Here is a 15,339-nt window from a genome sequence, read left to right as displayed (position 1 = left end):
GAAGTTTTAATGCGTCTTAATTTGTCCTTCGACCACAAATTGATTGAGTTGTTGAGTTGACTGAGTTAATTGAGTTCTCAGAGCATGACGGGAGCAACGGCTTTCTGACCGTAGATAACCGTCATTTAAATACAAACAAGTGATTTCTTCCTGTCAATTACTATGTGGTGACCCAGTATTTTACTACGAAACGTTTATTATTGGTTCAATGTTTGTTCACTATGTTCTGAGGATAAATCGCTGCTTTCTTCCTTTTCCATCTGCCTCGCTTCCTTCTTGGATTACCTTTTTGGCGCTTATTGCCTTACGGAAAACACGAGGACTGAAACGTCCTGCAAGAGGTGCAAATAGGTTGCCACTTCACACACACAGTCTCCTTCCCCCTGGTCCTGTTGGTCAGAAGGTGAACCCCACCGAGGTGGATTCACCGCCCCCTAGTGGCTCCCCACGCAATAACAGGACTGAAGCATGGCTTTGATAAACGGCCTCACATCTTACTATCGACTCATTTATCAGACGCGTCCATCCTACTGCCCCCTCCCACGCACCCAGAGAAGAAGAGGTTCCTCCTCTGCAGCTCAGCGCCTCAAACACACACCTCTGTGTGTTTCAACATGGAGGCTCAGGGTCCTGTTAGACGGGGAGGTGGTGCATCAACCAGCCTGCAAGGCTCGTCTCTGGAGGGACACCAGTAGCTGGGCTGTTTCCTGTCGGCTCGCGTCTAGAACTCTCTCCATACTCCGTCCCTCATCGGGCGTATGAGTCTGAGGTGGAAATGCACTTGCTGGTGTCCTGGTTATTAATGTTGTGTAGACGAAGCCTCTGTTGTGCTTTTTATTCAGTGAACCCCCGACCTTAAAGTGTAAACTGATCCTCTGCTGAACACAAAAGAACATTCAGAGGATCCACTGAGTTGTTTATCACCATTATGCTTTATTAACCAGGACAACAGAAAAACAGACCCTTACATGAACACAATAAACACAAGGACTCAAACAATAGAAGAGCAGTCCCTTACATGAACACAATAAACACAAGGACTCAAACAATAGAAGAACAGTCCCTTACATGAACACAATAAACACAAGGACTCAAACAATAGAAGAGCAGTCCCTTACATGAACACAATAAACACAAGGACTCAATCAATAGAAGAACAGTCCCTTACATGAACACAATAAACACAAGGACTCAAACAATAGAAGAACAGTCCCTTACATGAACACAAACACAAGGACTCAAACAATAGAAGAACAGTCCCTTACATGAACATAATAAACACAAGGACACAATCAATAGAAGAACAGTCCCTTACATGAACACAATAAACACAAGGACTCAAACAATAGAAGAACAGTCCCTTACATGAACACAATAAACACAAGGACTCAAACAATAGAAGAACAGTCCCTTACATGAACACAATAAACACAAGGACTCAAACAATAGAAGCAGCAGACAGACATTACTAATCATAAACAGGTGTGTTCTGCTGCTTTGATTTTCCCCACAGAACACAAGGAATCAATACTCAGTTTAAAGTCATCGCAACATGATCTATAGCTTTTCGACCGCTTGCATTACGAATATAATATAAAATCTGCTTTACATCATGTGAGGCATATCCAAATATAAACTGATATCAGAGCCCCGCAGTATGAAACTGTTAACGTCTGAAAATAGACACAATATTGTAGCATAAAGATGTTACAATTTACCACCAATCAATCAGAAACATTAGAAATATAGTCTTTGTAAAGATTTAAAAAATGTATTCCTTTCATGGTTAATCAAGATCAACTTTAAGAAGCCCCAGAAAATGTAGCATTTGGATTATAGTTGAGTACATGAATATAAATCATCAAAACACAGTGTGTGTGTGTGTGTGTGTGTTTATATATACATGTGTGTGTAGTCTGTGCGTGTCTGTGTTCATATGTGAGTAAGTGTGTGTGTTCATAACTTGAGTGTGTGTTCATAGATGCGCGTGCGGCGTGTGCATGTGTGCGCGCGTTTGCATGCGTGTGTCTGCGTGTATATTTGAGTGTTTATAATATGTACACGCGTGTGTGTGTTCATATATACGTGTTTGTTTGTGTTCACATACACGTGTTTGTGTGCCTGCGTGTTTGGGTTCCTATATAGTATAGTATGTTTATATGTGTGTGTCTTTATGTTAATTCATATATGCGTGTGTGCGCTTGCATGTGTGTGTGTGGTAATATACGCGTGTGTGTGTTCACATATGCATGTTTGTGTTCACGTGTGTCATCAGACTCAGAGCGAGAGCAAGAGCGAGAGAGACTATAATTTTCACAGAGACGCTGAGGACACAAGGTGTGGATAAAAAAGTGAACCAAACGTCCGAGATCAAAACGGGGAACATTATCCCCGAAAAAGGGGGGGAAAACTAATCTCCAGTGTGACTACCAATCAGATTGAAGAACCCATCCGAGGCTACAGCATTCGAGCATTCGAGGCTATAGCCCCGGATCTTTGGGAATAGCCCTGGATCGCTGTGCCGTCTAAAAAAATTAAAATAATAATAATAATGATGAAAATAGCCCCGTAGAGTATACTTCTTTGTGATTAAATTACCTGCAGCCACAGATGCAACAATTCTGGCGTGTCCATATATGGGCAGATTTAGAATAATTTTTTGCCAAATGTTGCAAATTCAACGTGGGTATTCTTTCTTCTCTACGCACAGCGCATCTCGTCGTTATTGCTGTGTTGTGCTGCCAGCCTTTTAGTGAGATCAGAGAGTGTTGAGAAGGACAGTAATAAAATATCTTTGGTGAGATGGATATAAGAAGAGAGACCCGCAGTGAATTCAACCCGGTCCACTTGACATCGGGTCGGTGCATGACAGTGGTACCGGAACACTTCCATAGCCCGGGCTTTTATTGGTTTCAATCACTGAACTTTAGAACGAAACTCTCTGCTCAGCAAAGATGGGAAATACCATCAAATGTATTATTGAAACCAGTGTGAATATTAGTAACCATGGTTACCAGGCAATCGAATAACGCCTGCACGCACGCACACACACACACACACACACACGCACACGCACACACACACACACTGACTAACACACACACACACACACACACACACACACAAGTAAGTTATAGACACACAGGGTTTAGTCAGTGTGTGTGTGTGTGTGTGTGTGTGTGTGTGTGTGTGTGTGTGTGTGTGTGTGTGTGTGTGTGTGTGTGTGTGTTAGTCAGTGTGTGTGTGTGTGTGTTAGTCAGTGTGTGTGTGTGCGTGTGCGTGTGCGTGTGTGTGTGTGTGTGTGTGTGTGTGTGTGTGTGTGTGTGTGTGTGTGTGTGCAGGGGCCATGCTCAGTCAGGAGGTCCCTTTTTTTTTTTCTACAACCGACACAGAGAGGCTGACCCCCTCCACCTCCCTACCCCCACCCCCGGGAGGAGGTCCTCCTGGGTGAAGGAGGAGCAGAAGGTGTGGATGTGTGTCAGTGTGTCTGAGGACCCTCCTCCACCTGGGGACACTCTGTAGAAGGACAGAGAGCCAGCAGGCCGGTCCAGATACACTCCTACTCTGGTGGAGCCAGCGGGGGGGAGAGGGAGGGCTGTCTGTGTACCGTTGTACCGGACATAGTAACGACCATTATCACAATAAAGAACCCAGGACTTGTTGTTCTGTCCAACCCTGCTGTCACCACCCCCTCCTCTCCTTTTGATTCCTCTGTATGTCACTCCTATACCAACCCATCCTCCCCTCTCTACCTCCCAGTAACAGCGGCCAGTCAGAGCCTCTCTACCCAACACCTGGTACTGGGAGTCAAATCTGTCTGGGTGATCCGGATACGACTGGTCCTCTCTAACCAGCGTCACCTTCCTGTTGTCCTCAGACAGAGAGAGTTCTCTGTGGGCCGTGTTGGGGTCCAGTGTGAGGTCACAGGCATCTGAGGGAGAACCAGACATGATGAGCTGCTGAACCGCTCTTCATCCTCATCATCATCATCACTAGTACTGTTCTCCTGCGCTCTGTGTACATATACATAGATATGAACACATACATACATATACATATGTACACATACATAGATACACACACCTCAACAATAACGTTATGAATACATCAACAACAATATTATGAAAACATCAACAACAAACATCTCTCCTTGGATCCAGGCTGCTCTTCTTCTTTTTATTCTCTTTCTTTTTGTGATCGCTCTCTCTTCTTCTTCAGCCCCCTCCCCATCAGCCCCCCCCTCCCCCTCACCAACCCCCCTCATCCCCCTCCCTCTCATCCCCCTCTCAGCCCCCTCCCTCTCATCCCCCCCTCAGCCCCGTCACCCCCCCTTCCCCTTCCCCTCACTGCCCGGTCACAACCCTCCCCCTCCTCCCTCAGCCCCTTCACCCCCCTCCCCCTCCCCCTCATCCCCCCCTCAGCCCGTTCACCCCCCCTCCCCCTCACCCCTAGTCCTCACCCTCAGCCCCCCCTCAGCCGGTCCCCCCCCTCCCCCTCAGCCCCTCCCCCCCCTCCCCCTCACCCCTAGTCCTCACCCTCAGCCCCCCCTCAGCCGGTCATCCCCCCCCCCTCCCCCCTACCTCTAGTCCTCCCCCTCAGCCCCGTCACCCCCCTCCCCCTCCCCCTCCCCCTAGGCCTCCCCATCAGCCCCGTCACCTCCCTCCCCCTCCCCCTCACCCCCCCATCAGCCCGGTCAACCCCCTCCCCCTCAGCCCCCCCTCAGCCCGGTCATCCCCCCTCCCCCTCCCCCCCTAGTCCTCCCCCTCAGCCCCCCCCCCCTCAGCCCCCTCTCTCTCACCCCCTTCACCTCCCCCTCACCGGCCCCTAACCCGGTCACATCCCCCCTCAGCCCCTTCACCCCCCCACCCCACACTCCTCCCCCCTCAGCCCGGCCCTCCCCCCCCCCCCCCTCACCCTATCCTCACCCTCAGCCCTTCACCCCTCAGTCACCCCCCCCACCCCCCACCCCACACTCCTCCCCCCTCAGCCCGGTGACTGTGATGGTCGACAGTATTAATATACGTAAGATACATGATGTCAGCCATCATCTTCATTCCCAGTAGGATGTGACCTCACTTCCTGCTGTGTGGATGGACTTTCCATCTCAATAGTGAGTGTGTGATGTGATGAATCAACAGACACTTACACTTCTTTAGAGCTGGTTTCAGCCTCCACACTCCATCGTGCTCCACACTGGGGGGGAAACAAAGTGAGAGCAGCATGTTGAAACATTCACCTTCATCATCTGCCGTCTCATCACGTTCTACACAACATGAGTGACAGCTGCCTCTTCAAACCACTTCATCTAGCAGCAGCTTGAATCCTGGTAGGAGACTTTGTCCCTCAAAGTGGTGAGCTGTCCTCTCCATACCTGAGAGTGTCCAGTCTCCAGCGTGGATCCTCCAGTCCAGCAGAGAGCAGCGCAGCTCCAGAGTCTCCTGGGTGATTGTAGCTCAAGTCCAGCACTCTCAGAAGGGAGGGGTTGGAGCTCAGAGCTGAGGCCAGAGAAGCACAGCCTTCCTGTGTGACCAGGCAGCCAGACAAGCTACACACACACACACACACACACACACACACACACACACACACACACACACACACACACACACACACACACACACACACACACACACACACACACACACACACACACACACACACACTTTATTGTATCTGGTTGAGAGCAGTTTCTACTCAAGTAACCACATTTATAAAGTGTATTCATTCAACATTGAAGACAAGTAAAAGCTGTATTGATACTTCATGGAGACAAAGCTGTACCTGAGAGTCTGACAACAGGAAGAGGAAGTGGGGAGATGACATCACAGACAGCAGAACTGCCTTCACTTGGATGTGACAGGATCTTAAACAAATGCTCCTTTCTCAATAGCTACAGCTCAATGAGATATTGTTCAGTTAGAGTCAGGAGAAGTCTGCTGTGTTTGGTACGCTAAGACTGTTTCTTCACAGGTTCTAACATTGTGTAGAACCAGGGAGTGTTTTGTCAGCAGAGAAAAGAGCAACAGAAATTAGGCAGGAGCAGCACTTACTGGAAGCTAGAATAACCAGTTTGAAGAAGAGGCTGACAACTGACCTGAGAGTTTCCAGTGTACAGTGTGGACTCCCCAGTCCAGCAGAGAGCAGCTTCACTCCTGAATCCTGCAGATCATTGGTACTCATGTCCAGCTTTTTCAGACTAGAGGAGTCTGAGCTGAGAACTGAGGCCAGAGCTTCACAACATCTCTCTGACAGATCACAGCCATTGAGGCTGCACACACAATAAATAGAATGCGTTAGGAACTGTGATTCATTTTGCATTTGAAATTTGTTATTAGAAATGTTTTATTAGTTTACCTAAATGTCAATACAGTAGATCTTCAAAATATGACTAATTTAGAATTCAGATAACTAAAAATTCAGCAAACTCCAGAAAATGTCCATAAAAATACTCAGTTCTAAGAAGAAAAAAATATTTAACTTTACTCTAAAGTCCACCTTACTGTCTATCTACATGATTATGAATAGAATAGGAATATAATAAAACAAACACCTTATACCATCATTAAGAAACTGAATCCAAGGTACACCTTTTACTGTCATGGCAACACAAATAGAGTGAGATTGAGGTCTTGTGTTTGATAAGATGAGTGGTAATGGCGCTGCGATGCACGCAGACTGCCAAGGATTAGTTCAGTGCTGAGTTAAAGTGCAGCTGTTTTGCAGCGCCAGCTTGATCGCTCTATTGGGAAACACGACCCACTTAAGTTCCCCTGAAGACACTCTGCTTTAACCCTCATAGGGTGTTCGTGTTTTTGTTACACAGGAGGTGCTGCTGGGTCTGGTGGACCCATTGCCTTTTAATTCAACATACTCAAGCTTTTTTTTTAAAATACTCACCAGATGGTTACTTCATTCCAATTGCAAGTAATATAAACAACACATATGTAAAATTTGTTCACTTTACCTTTGTTAAATCACATTTATGAATAGAGGTGCCACTCGTTTTTGTTTCTTTTTGTATTAAAATGCAACAAAATAAGGAAATGCCTCATAAAACAGGCATAACTGGGAAATAATCAACATTATTAGAAATTGAAACATACTCAATAACATCTGTCTGAACAACACATTAAAGCCTTTGAACACGGCCATTATACGTATATCAGACTATACCACACATGAATGGCAGAGTCTCACTGTGTGTGTATTGCATATGTATTTTTTGCACTGGTTGCATGTATATTGTGTTTTTCTGTCCATCATGGGTCCACACACTTCACAGTGTTTCTTTTTGGCTGACGGGCTGGTCCTACATCTGGCTGCTTGCGGGTTGGTCCTGGGGCTGGCTGCTTGCGGGTTGTTCCTGGGGCTGGCTGCTTGCGGGTTGTTCCTGGGGCTGGCTGCTTGCGGGTTGTTCCTGGGGCTGGCTGCTTGCGGGTTGTTCCTGGGGCTGGCTGCTTGCGGGTTGTTCCTGGGGCTGGCTGCTTGCGGGTTGGTCCTGGGGCTGGCTGCTTGCGGGTTGGTCCTGGGGCTGGCTGCTTGCGGGTTGTTCCTGGGGCTGGCTGCTTGCGGGTTGGTCCTGGGGCTGGCTTCTCGCGGGTTGGTCCTGGGGTTGGCTGCTCGCGGGCTGGTCCTGGCTGCTCACGGGATGGTCCTGGGGCTGGCTGCTTGCGGGCTGGTCCTGCCCGCTCACGGGATGGTCCTGGGGCTTGCTGCTCGCAGGCTTGTCCTGGCTGCTGAAGGGCTAGTCCTGAGTCTCTTTTACGTTTCGGAGCTGGCTGATGCTCATCCTCCTCTTCAAACTCAGTGTCAGACTCTGAAATGTTATCCTCACTTTCCGAAACTATTTCCTCTGCATCACCATCAAAACCCTCTGTCTCTTCAAATATCAACTGTAAGGCAGTCTGAACAGAGAATCGCTTTGCCATCTTGATCAGTTGTGGTATTGAACCACGCTGACAGAGCTTTTTTATAGTGTCAGGTCCCCAAGCTTGATAGTGTTGGGTGCTCCAATGTTGCAACCTTGTGCGGGAACAGTGGGTGCACACTGTGGGTGCTCACACCAAGGGCCCATTCACCTGCTTTACTCTTTCCCCCTCTCTCTTTCCCCCCCTCTCTTTCCCCCTCTCACACACACACACACACACACACACACACACAGACACACACACACACACACACACACACACACACACACACACACACACACACATACACACACACACACACACACACACACACACACACACACACACACACACACACACACACACACACACACACACACACAGAGGAGAAAGGGAAAATGAGGGTGCACAGAACCTATGATTTCCACACTTAAACTAGCTCCGGGTCCACTGGACCCGAACACCCTGTGTGTAATATAAATGTGATGGGGGGGGTATACAGGGGGGGGTCATTGAAAATGTTTTCTGATTCATGTTCCTCACAGAAAATGAGCCAAAGCCAATGAATCTTAGTTCAAAAAAATAATTATTTGTATCACTTTTATGAAGCTAAAAACTGAAAACGGGTCCCACAGACCCAAACACCTTATAAGGGTTAATCAGAAAACTAAAACACTGGTTTGTACTTTGTGCAAAGTTTAATTTAAATGTCACCGCAGCACTATTCAAGAGCATGTAAAGAAATGCACTATTCAGGATGACCCAGAGAAGAAGATTAATCCTAATTGGATTATATTATCCAATCTGAAGCCGGTTATTATAAGTAGGTATTTGATTGAGGAGGAGGAGGAGGAGGAGGAGGAGGAGGAGGAGGAGGAGGAGGAGGAGGAGGATAAAGAGTTGGTTAGTGAGGAAAGAGATGTCAAGGCGCTGGTGGTAAAAACAGAAACAGACCCCCTATCAGAGATAACGTTAATTTGAAAAGTGGGAGGTCCCGGAGCGCAGAGGGGGGGTGGATCCAGTGACTCAAAACGGGGGTTGGTAACGGTATACACTGCCTACGTAGCTTCTCAGACTAAAAAAACCTAAACAACGCTGTGTGTACATCAGGGCAATGTTTATTTTAATTACAGAACATTTAACACTAAACTGCATGGATGGGATACGACATGCACACTGCCGTGCACGGACAGTAATGTGCACGCCGCGGTGTACGGACCCGGACCGCAAGGTGCGCGCCTCAGCTTGTATTTTGGGTTAAACTGCGTTTCTTTGATGTTGTGGATTAGAAAATAATCCATTATTTGACCTTTATTATCAAACTAAATTAATCCACTGTCAAATATGGACCTTGTTAAAACTCGAACGGGAGATTTTACTGGGGCACAGCAGATCAATACTGGTCCTCTGATGTGGAAATTGTGGTGTAACTGTTTGACCATTGAGTGAAACTAACCTGAGAGTTTCCAGTGTACAGTGTGGACTCCTCAGTCCAGCAGAGAGCAGCTTCACTCCAGAATCATGCAGATGATTGGTACTCAGGTCCAGCTCTCTCAGACTAGAGCTGGAGCTGAGAACTGAGGCCAGAGCTTCACAGCATCTCTCTGACAGATGACAGCCATTCAGCCTAAACACACAATAAACAGAACACGTTAAAGTAACTTAGATCTTTTAATTTCAACATAATGAAGGACTTGTGTTGAAAATCTTTAATTTGAGTCGATGTCTTATTCATTTAACTAATATATACATTAGATCTTTATGTTTATTCAATATTGGAGTTTTTTGCAATATTTGAGACTCGTATAGTATATTAATTTTACTTTTTATTGAAGTATTATGTATTTTTTGTGTTGTATTGTAATACATGCTATAGTTCATCTACAGAGATGTTTTGTTTATCAGGGTTACAACCAGCGGCGGTTACAAGGGGAGGGGGCTAGCGGGGGCTTGAGCTCCCCTGAAACAGGCCAAGCCCCCCCTCCCAAAACCCCAAGTCAAATATGAAATATGTTTTTAATAATAATGTGGCGAGAAGCACGGGAACGACCAGACAGGAGCCTATGTTATAAGAGTCTGACACTCTCGTGTCCCATTATCCACACTACCCTGAGAGAGACTTTATGTAAACATACACACACACCTGAAACACACATCCTATCGCCCACAACCACGACTGCCTCAGTGCCGGCAGCGACCCTCCCAGGATCAAATGCGGCACGTGGTGAAGCCGGCCATGATCGCCACAATAATATAATAATAAGTATTTATGTATATCATTATATGAAGACATCGAACTGACTTATATGTAACAAAACTGAACGATGAAATCATGTTTTTCATTTGTGTAAGTGTTGATGACCGTTGCTGCTTGTTGTGTGATTTGAATGTTTGATTCGTATCATATTGTAGTGTGTAGTAATATTTTTTGCGTCAAAATATATCAGCCTCTGCTATAAACAATCTAGCCCCCCGTAGCTCCTGCAATCATAATTATATGGTGCCGCTACTGGTTACAACTAATAAGTAAATGCTTAAATATCATTTAGCTGGGCGATCTCTACAAAGGATTAAGTACTCTCCTCCTTTGTCTCTTCCCTCTCTCTCCTTTTTCCCTCTCACTCGTGACCTCTCACCCTTCCCCCAGATGACCCGGACGTCTCTGTGTCAACGCATCCTAACGGTTAAACCCAAACAGTGTCCATGTAACCAAACGTAGTGAACAAGGTTAAAATGTTTTAATAATGGGTTACCTGTTATTAATAATAAACGTATATTTATGAATCTATGCGTATCAATAATTACTTATTTATACATATAGCTACATATTTAAATACTATTTAACTATTATTAAAAAATATAATTTTTTTCTTTCCTTATTTCTTAAGAAATAATAAATAGTCAATAAAAAATAAATTTAATTAGACTTTTCAACCTTGTTACACAACATAATTTTGTGTATATTGAGATACATGTTATAATATAACAATGTTTTCTATGTTATCATAACTTTTATATTCTACTATAAGGTATATTGTGTTGTGCGTATTGTGATACATGTTATCAGTGAACCTACAGAGACGTTTTGGAGGCTTTGACCACTGGCAACAGCCTCAGAAAAGCCTCCTCTGAAGCAGAGTATTTCTTCAGGTCAAACACGTCCAGCTCCTCTTCTGATGTCAGTAGGATAAAGGCCAGAGCTGACCACTGAGTAGGAGAGAGAGATTTTCCGGAGAGTCTTCCTGATGTCAGGTACTGTTCGATCTCCTCCACTAGAGAACGGTCGTTCAGCTCATTCAGACAGTGGAACAGATTGATGCTTCTCTCGAGAGAAACTTTACCATGGATCTTCTTCTTGATGTAAGACACGGTTTCCTTGTTGGTCTGTGAGCTATTTCTTGTCTTTCCCAGCAAACCTCGGAGGACTTCCTGATTGGTCTCCAGAGAGAGGCCCAGGAGGAAGCGGAGGAGCAAGTCCAGGTGTCCGTTCTCACTCTGTAAGGCCTTGTCAACAGCACTCTGGTAGAGGAGGAGGAGTTGATCTTTACCGGAGGTTGGTTGTTCTTCTAAGAGTAGATTGACACCAGTGTGGATGAAGGACCGAAAGACATAAAGGGCAGCCAGAAACTCCTGGAGGCTCAGATGGACAAAGCAGAACACCTTGTCCTGGTACAGCCCAAACTCCTCTTTAAAGATCTGGGTAATCACTACTGAGGCTTTTTTGATATCGATTTTACACTCTGCCAGGTCTGCCTCGTAGAATATCAGGTGGCCTTTCTCCAGCTGGTTAAAAGCAAGTTTTCCCAAAGAAACAATGATCTCCCTGCTCTCTGAATTCCAGTCTGTATCTGATTCAGCATTCCGACCATACTTCCTGTCCTCCTGCATGGACTGAACCCTCAGGAAGTGGCTGTACATCTGAGTCATGGTGTTGGGCATCTCTTCTCCTATCTGGGATTTTTTGAAGAAGTCCTCCAGAACTGTAGCAGTGATCCAACAGAAGACTGGGATGTGACACATGATGTGGAGGCTTCGTGATTTCTTTATGTGGGAGATGATTTTGCTGGCCAGCTTCTCGTCTATGAATCTCTTCCTGAAGAAATCCTCCTTCTGTTGGTTGGTGAACCCTCTCACCTCTGTCACCATGTGAACAAACTCAGCAGGGATCTGATTGGCTGCCGCAGGGCGTGTGGTTATCCAGATGCGAGCGGAGGGAAGCAGGTCACCCCTGATGAGGTTTGTCAGCAGCGCACCCAACGAGGTGGACTCTGTGATATCAGCCAAGGTCGGGGTGGACTGGAAATCCAGAGGAAATCGACACTCATCCAGACCATCCAAGATGAAGACAACTTTGAACCCGTCGTATCTGCAGATTCCTGCTTCTTTGGTCTCAATAAAGAAGTGATTAAGAAGTTCCACTAAGCTAAACTCTTTCTCTTTTAGTAAATTCAGGTTTCTGAAAGTTAAGAGAAACGTGAAGTTTATGTCTTTGTTGGCTTTGTCTTCAGCCCAGTCCAGAGTGAACTTATGTGTTAAGATGGTTTTACCAATGCCGGCCACTCCAGTTGTCACTATTGTTCTGATTGGTTGATCTTGTCCAGGTAAGGGTCTAAAGATGTCTCCACATTTGATTGGTGTTTCCTCCATGGCTGGTTTGCTGGAAGCCGTTTCAATCAGTCTGACCTCATGTTCCTTGTTGACCTCTCCACTGCCTCTCTTTGTGATGAAGAGCTCTGTGTAGATGTCATTCAGAGGTCTTGGATCTCCTGCTTTAGCGATTCCCTCAAACACACGACGTAACTTCTTCTTTAAAAGAGACTTAATTTTTTGTTGGCACACGTCAGCAGCAGATTCTAAATGAGAAAATAACAGAAGACATCAGTTAGTGTATGGTGACAGTGGGAACATGTCAATATTTCCTGTTGAATGATCAACTTCATGATATTTAGTGGCTTCATAACTTGTGGTGGGAGAAGCTGATCGTGACAAAGACTGCATGTCACAGATTCAAAATGTTCATGACTATTTCCTTTCTTCCACAGCAATATGATTGGTCTAATGGTAGTAATATAATGATAGTGAATCGGTGTAAAATGACATGCTGATATAACAAGATAGTGTTGCATCTCTTCCACTGAGTTAGGACCCAAGGTCATGACACCCAAGGTCGACTTACAATTCATAAAACACCAAAAATCTAGAGTCAAAAACCGCAAGAGCTGCATCGCCAACAGCATGATCAAAACAAGATATAAGATCCAAGTAGGAGGGGGTAAGAACAGTGAGGAGACCCAGGTAGGAGGGGGTAAGAACAGTGAGGAGACCCAGGTAGGAGGGGGTAAGAACAGTAAGGAGACCCAGGTAGGAGGGGGTAAGAACAGTGAGGAGACCCAGGTAGGAGGGGGTAAGAACAGCAGTGAGGAGACCCAGGTAGGAGGGGGTAAGAACAGTGAGGAGACCCAGGTATGAGGGGGTAAGAACAGCAGTGAGGAGACCCAGGTATGAGGGGGTAAGAACAGTGAGGAGACCCAGGTATGAGGGGGTAAGAACAGTGAGGAGACCCAGGTATGAGGGGGTAAGAACAGTGAGGAGACCCAGGTATGAGGGGGTAAGAACAGTGAGGAGACCCAGGTAGGAGGGGGTAAGAACAGTGAGGAGACCCAGGTAGGAGGGGGTAAGAACAGTGAGGAGACCAAGGTAGGAGGGGGTAAGATCAGCAGCACAATGGGGATACAAGGGGAACCCACGGTAGGGGGTCAATACAGCGAGCAGGCCAGTGGTAACACATGTGTTTTGAGAAGAGATTTGAATGTTGTCAAGGCGTCTCTTTCAGTTCAGCCCAGAGCTGTAGCACCCACGGTTCTGGGAGCCCTAACACCTACATTGCTGAGAGCCCTAGCACCCACGATTCTGGGAGCCCTAGCACCCACGGTGCTGAGAGCCCTAGCCCCCACGGTGCTGAGAGCCCTCGCACCCACGATGCTGAGAGCCCTAGCCCCCACGGTGCTGAGAGCCCTAGCACCCACGTTGCTGAGAGCCCTAGCACCCACCGTGCTGAGAGCCCTAGGCTGAGGCGGGAGGTCGGGACGGTGAAGACCAGCTGAGGATAACGAAGGGAGCGGCAAGGCCTGACCTCCTGGAGGAGGTCGGGGAGATGAGTGGGGGCCACATTGTGGAGGGCTTTGTCGGTGAGCAGAAGGGTTTTAAGGTCAATCCGGTGTTAGACAGGGAGCCAGTGTAGTTGGACGAGAACGGAGTTGATGAAACCCTACATATCTCGATCAAACCATATAACCTGATACCCCCCCTATAACCTATCGTATCTGGATCAAACCATTTAACCTGATATCCCCACTATAAAACTACATATCTGGATCAAACCATGTAACCTGATTCCCCACAATAACCCTACATATCTGGATAAAACCATTTAACCTGATACCCCCATTATAACCCTACATATCTGCATACAATAATTTAACCTGAAACCCCCACAATAACCCTAAATATCTGGATCAAACCATTTAACCCCAAATTGGAAAGATTGTCTCCACATTGAAGTTGGAAATGCATAAGTCTCACATTGGGCCCTATCTTTCACCCAGCGCAATTGACTTTTTACACCGACGCATGTATCGTTGCTAGTTTGCACCCGGCGCAGAGCTGACTTCCCCCCGCAGCAAACTCTCGCCACTAAACTTGCACCCTGAGAGGCGTGTTGGCGAAAAGCAGAGGCGTGTTCTGGCGCAAATGATACATGGCGCTATCTTACAGATCGATGAAGCAGTTGCGCAACTGACCGAAGAAATCCTGGTTTAAGTACCCTAGCGGATAGCGCAGTTGGTGTTGCTATTTTGACGTGCCTTGGTAGGTCGGAACTGTAACATGAACTAACACACACACATAGGCTATACACAGCACAAACATGCAAACAATTAGCCTAATTTAAATATTACGATGTCAAAGATTGTCCATATGTGTGAAACATCATAGAAATAGCAAGTCGATTGTGTAAAAAAAAAACATAGGGGCTGCATGAATGAATACTGTAGTAGGCCATGCCATGCATTAAAATCATAATAATGATAACAATTAAAGCTGCAAGCGGCATTTTACGGGTGCCAAGCCTAAAGCCGACCAATAAGACCCTGTCAGACCATTAAGACCCTAATAGACCAGTAAGACCCTTACCCAGACCATGAAGACCCTGTCAGACCATTAAGACTGTAACGCAGACCATTAAGACCCTGACGAAGACAATTAAGACCTGTTTTGTTTCTATACAAAATTTCATGACCGTCCGTCAAAAGGCTGAGTAGTTATGCTTCTTTAATGTTTTCAATCGATCGCTTTAGCGCGCCCTATAGTTCTATTTTGATGAACTTCAGCCTGGTTAACCTTGACCTATGCTTCTTTAAATACACTAAGTTTA

At 46.2% G+C, this 15,339-nt stretch overlaps 1 protein-coding gene across 2 annotated transcripts in view; it reads right to left on the bottom strand.

Moving 5' to 3' along the window:
* Positions 1-174: 174 nt before the first annotated feature.
* Positions 175-15,339, bottom strand: part of LOC130381360 (NACHT, LRR and PYD domains-containing protein 3-like) — a 34,609-nt gene continuing 19,444 nt past the window's right edge. For both annotated transcript variants that reach the window (XM_056588941.1, XM_056588942.1), the window contains 6 exons: positions 10,984-12,760; positions 9,364-9,534; positions 6,095-6,268; positions 5,372-5,545; positions 5,147-5,193; positions 175-3,931 (listed from right to left, as the gene is read on the bottom strand). In XM_056588941.1, coding sequence (XP_056444916.1) covers positions 3,378-3,931; positions 5,147-5,193; positions 5,372-5,545; positions 6,095-6,268; positions 9,364-9,534; positions 10,984-12,760 — 2,897 coding nt within the window. In that variant the 3' untranslated portion in view covers positions 175-3,377. The remainder of the gene's footprint in view (positions 3,932-5,146; positions 5,194-5,371; positions 5,546-6,094; positions 6,269-9,363; positions 9,535-10,983; positions 12,761-15,339) is intronic.

The sequence above is a fragment of the Gadus chalcogrammus genome, chromosome 4 (assembly GCF_026213295.1).
Source record: "Gadus chalcogrammus isolate NIFS_2021 chromosome 4, NIFS_Gcha_1.0, whole genome shotgun sequence".
Classification (NCBI taxonomy): domain Eukaryota; kingdom Metazoa; phylum Chordata; class Actinopteri; order Gadiformes; family Gadidae; genus Gadus; species Gadus chalcogrammus.
The sequence above is the reverse complement of the archived record's forward strand: the minus strand, read 5'-3'. Positions and strand labels throughout refer to the sequence as shown.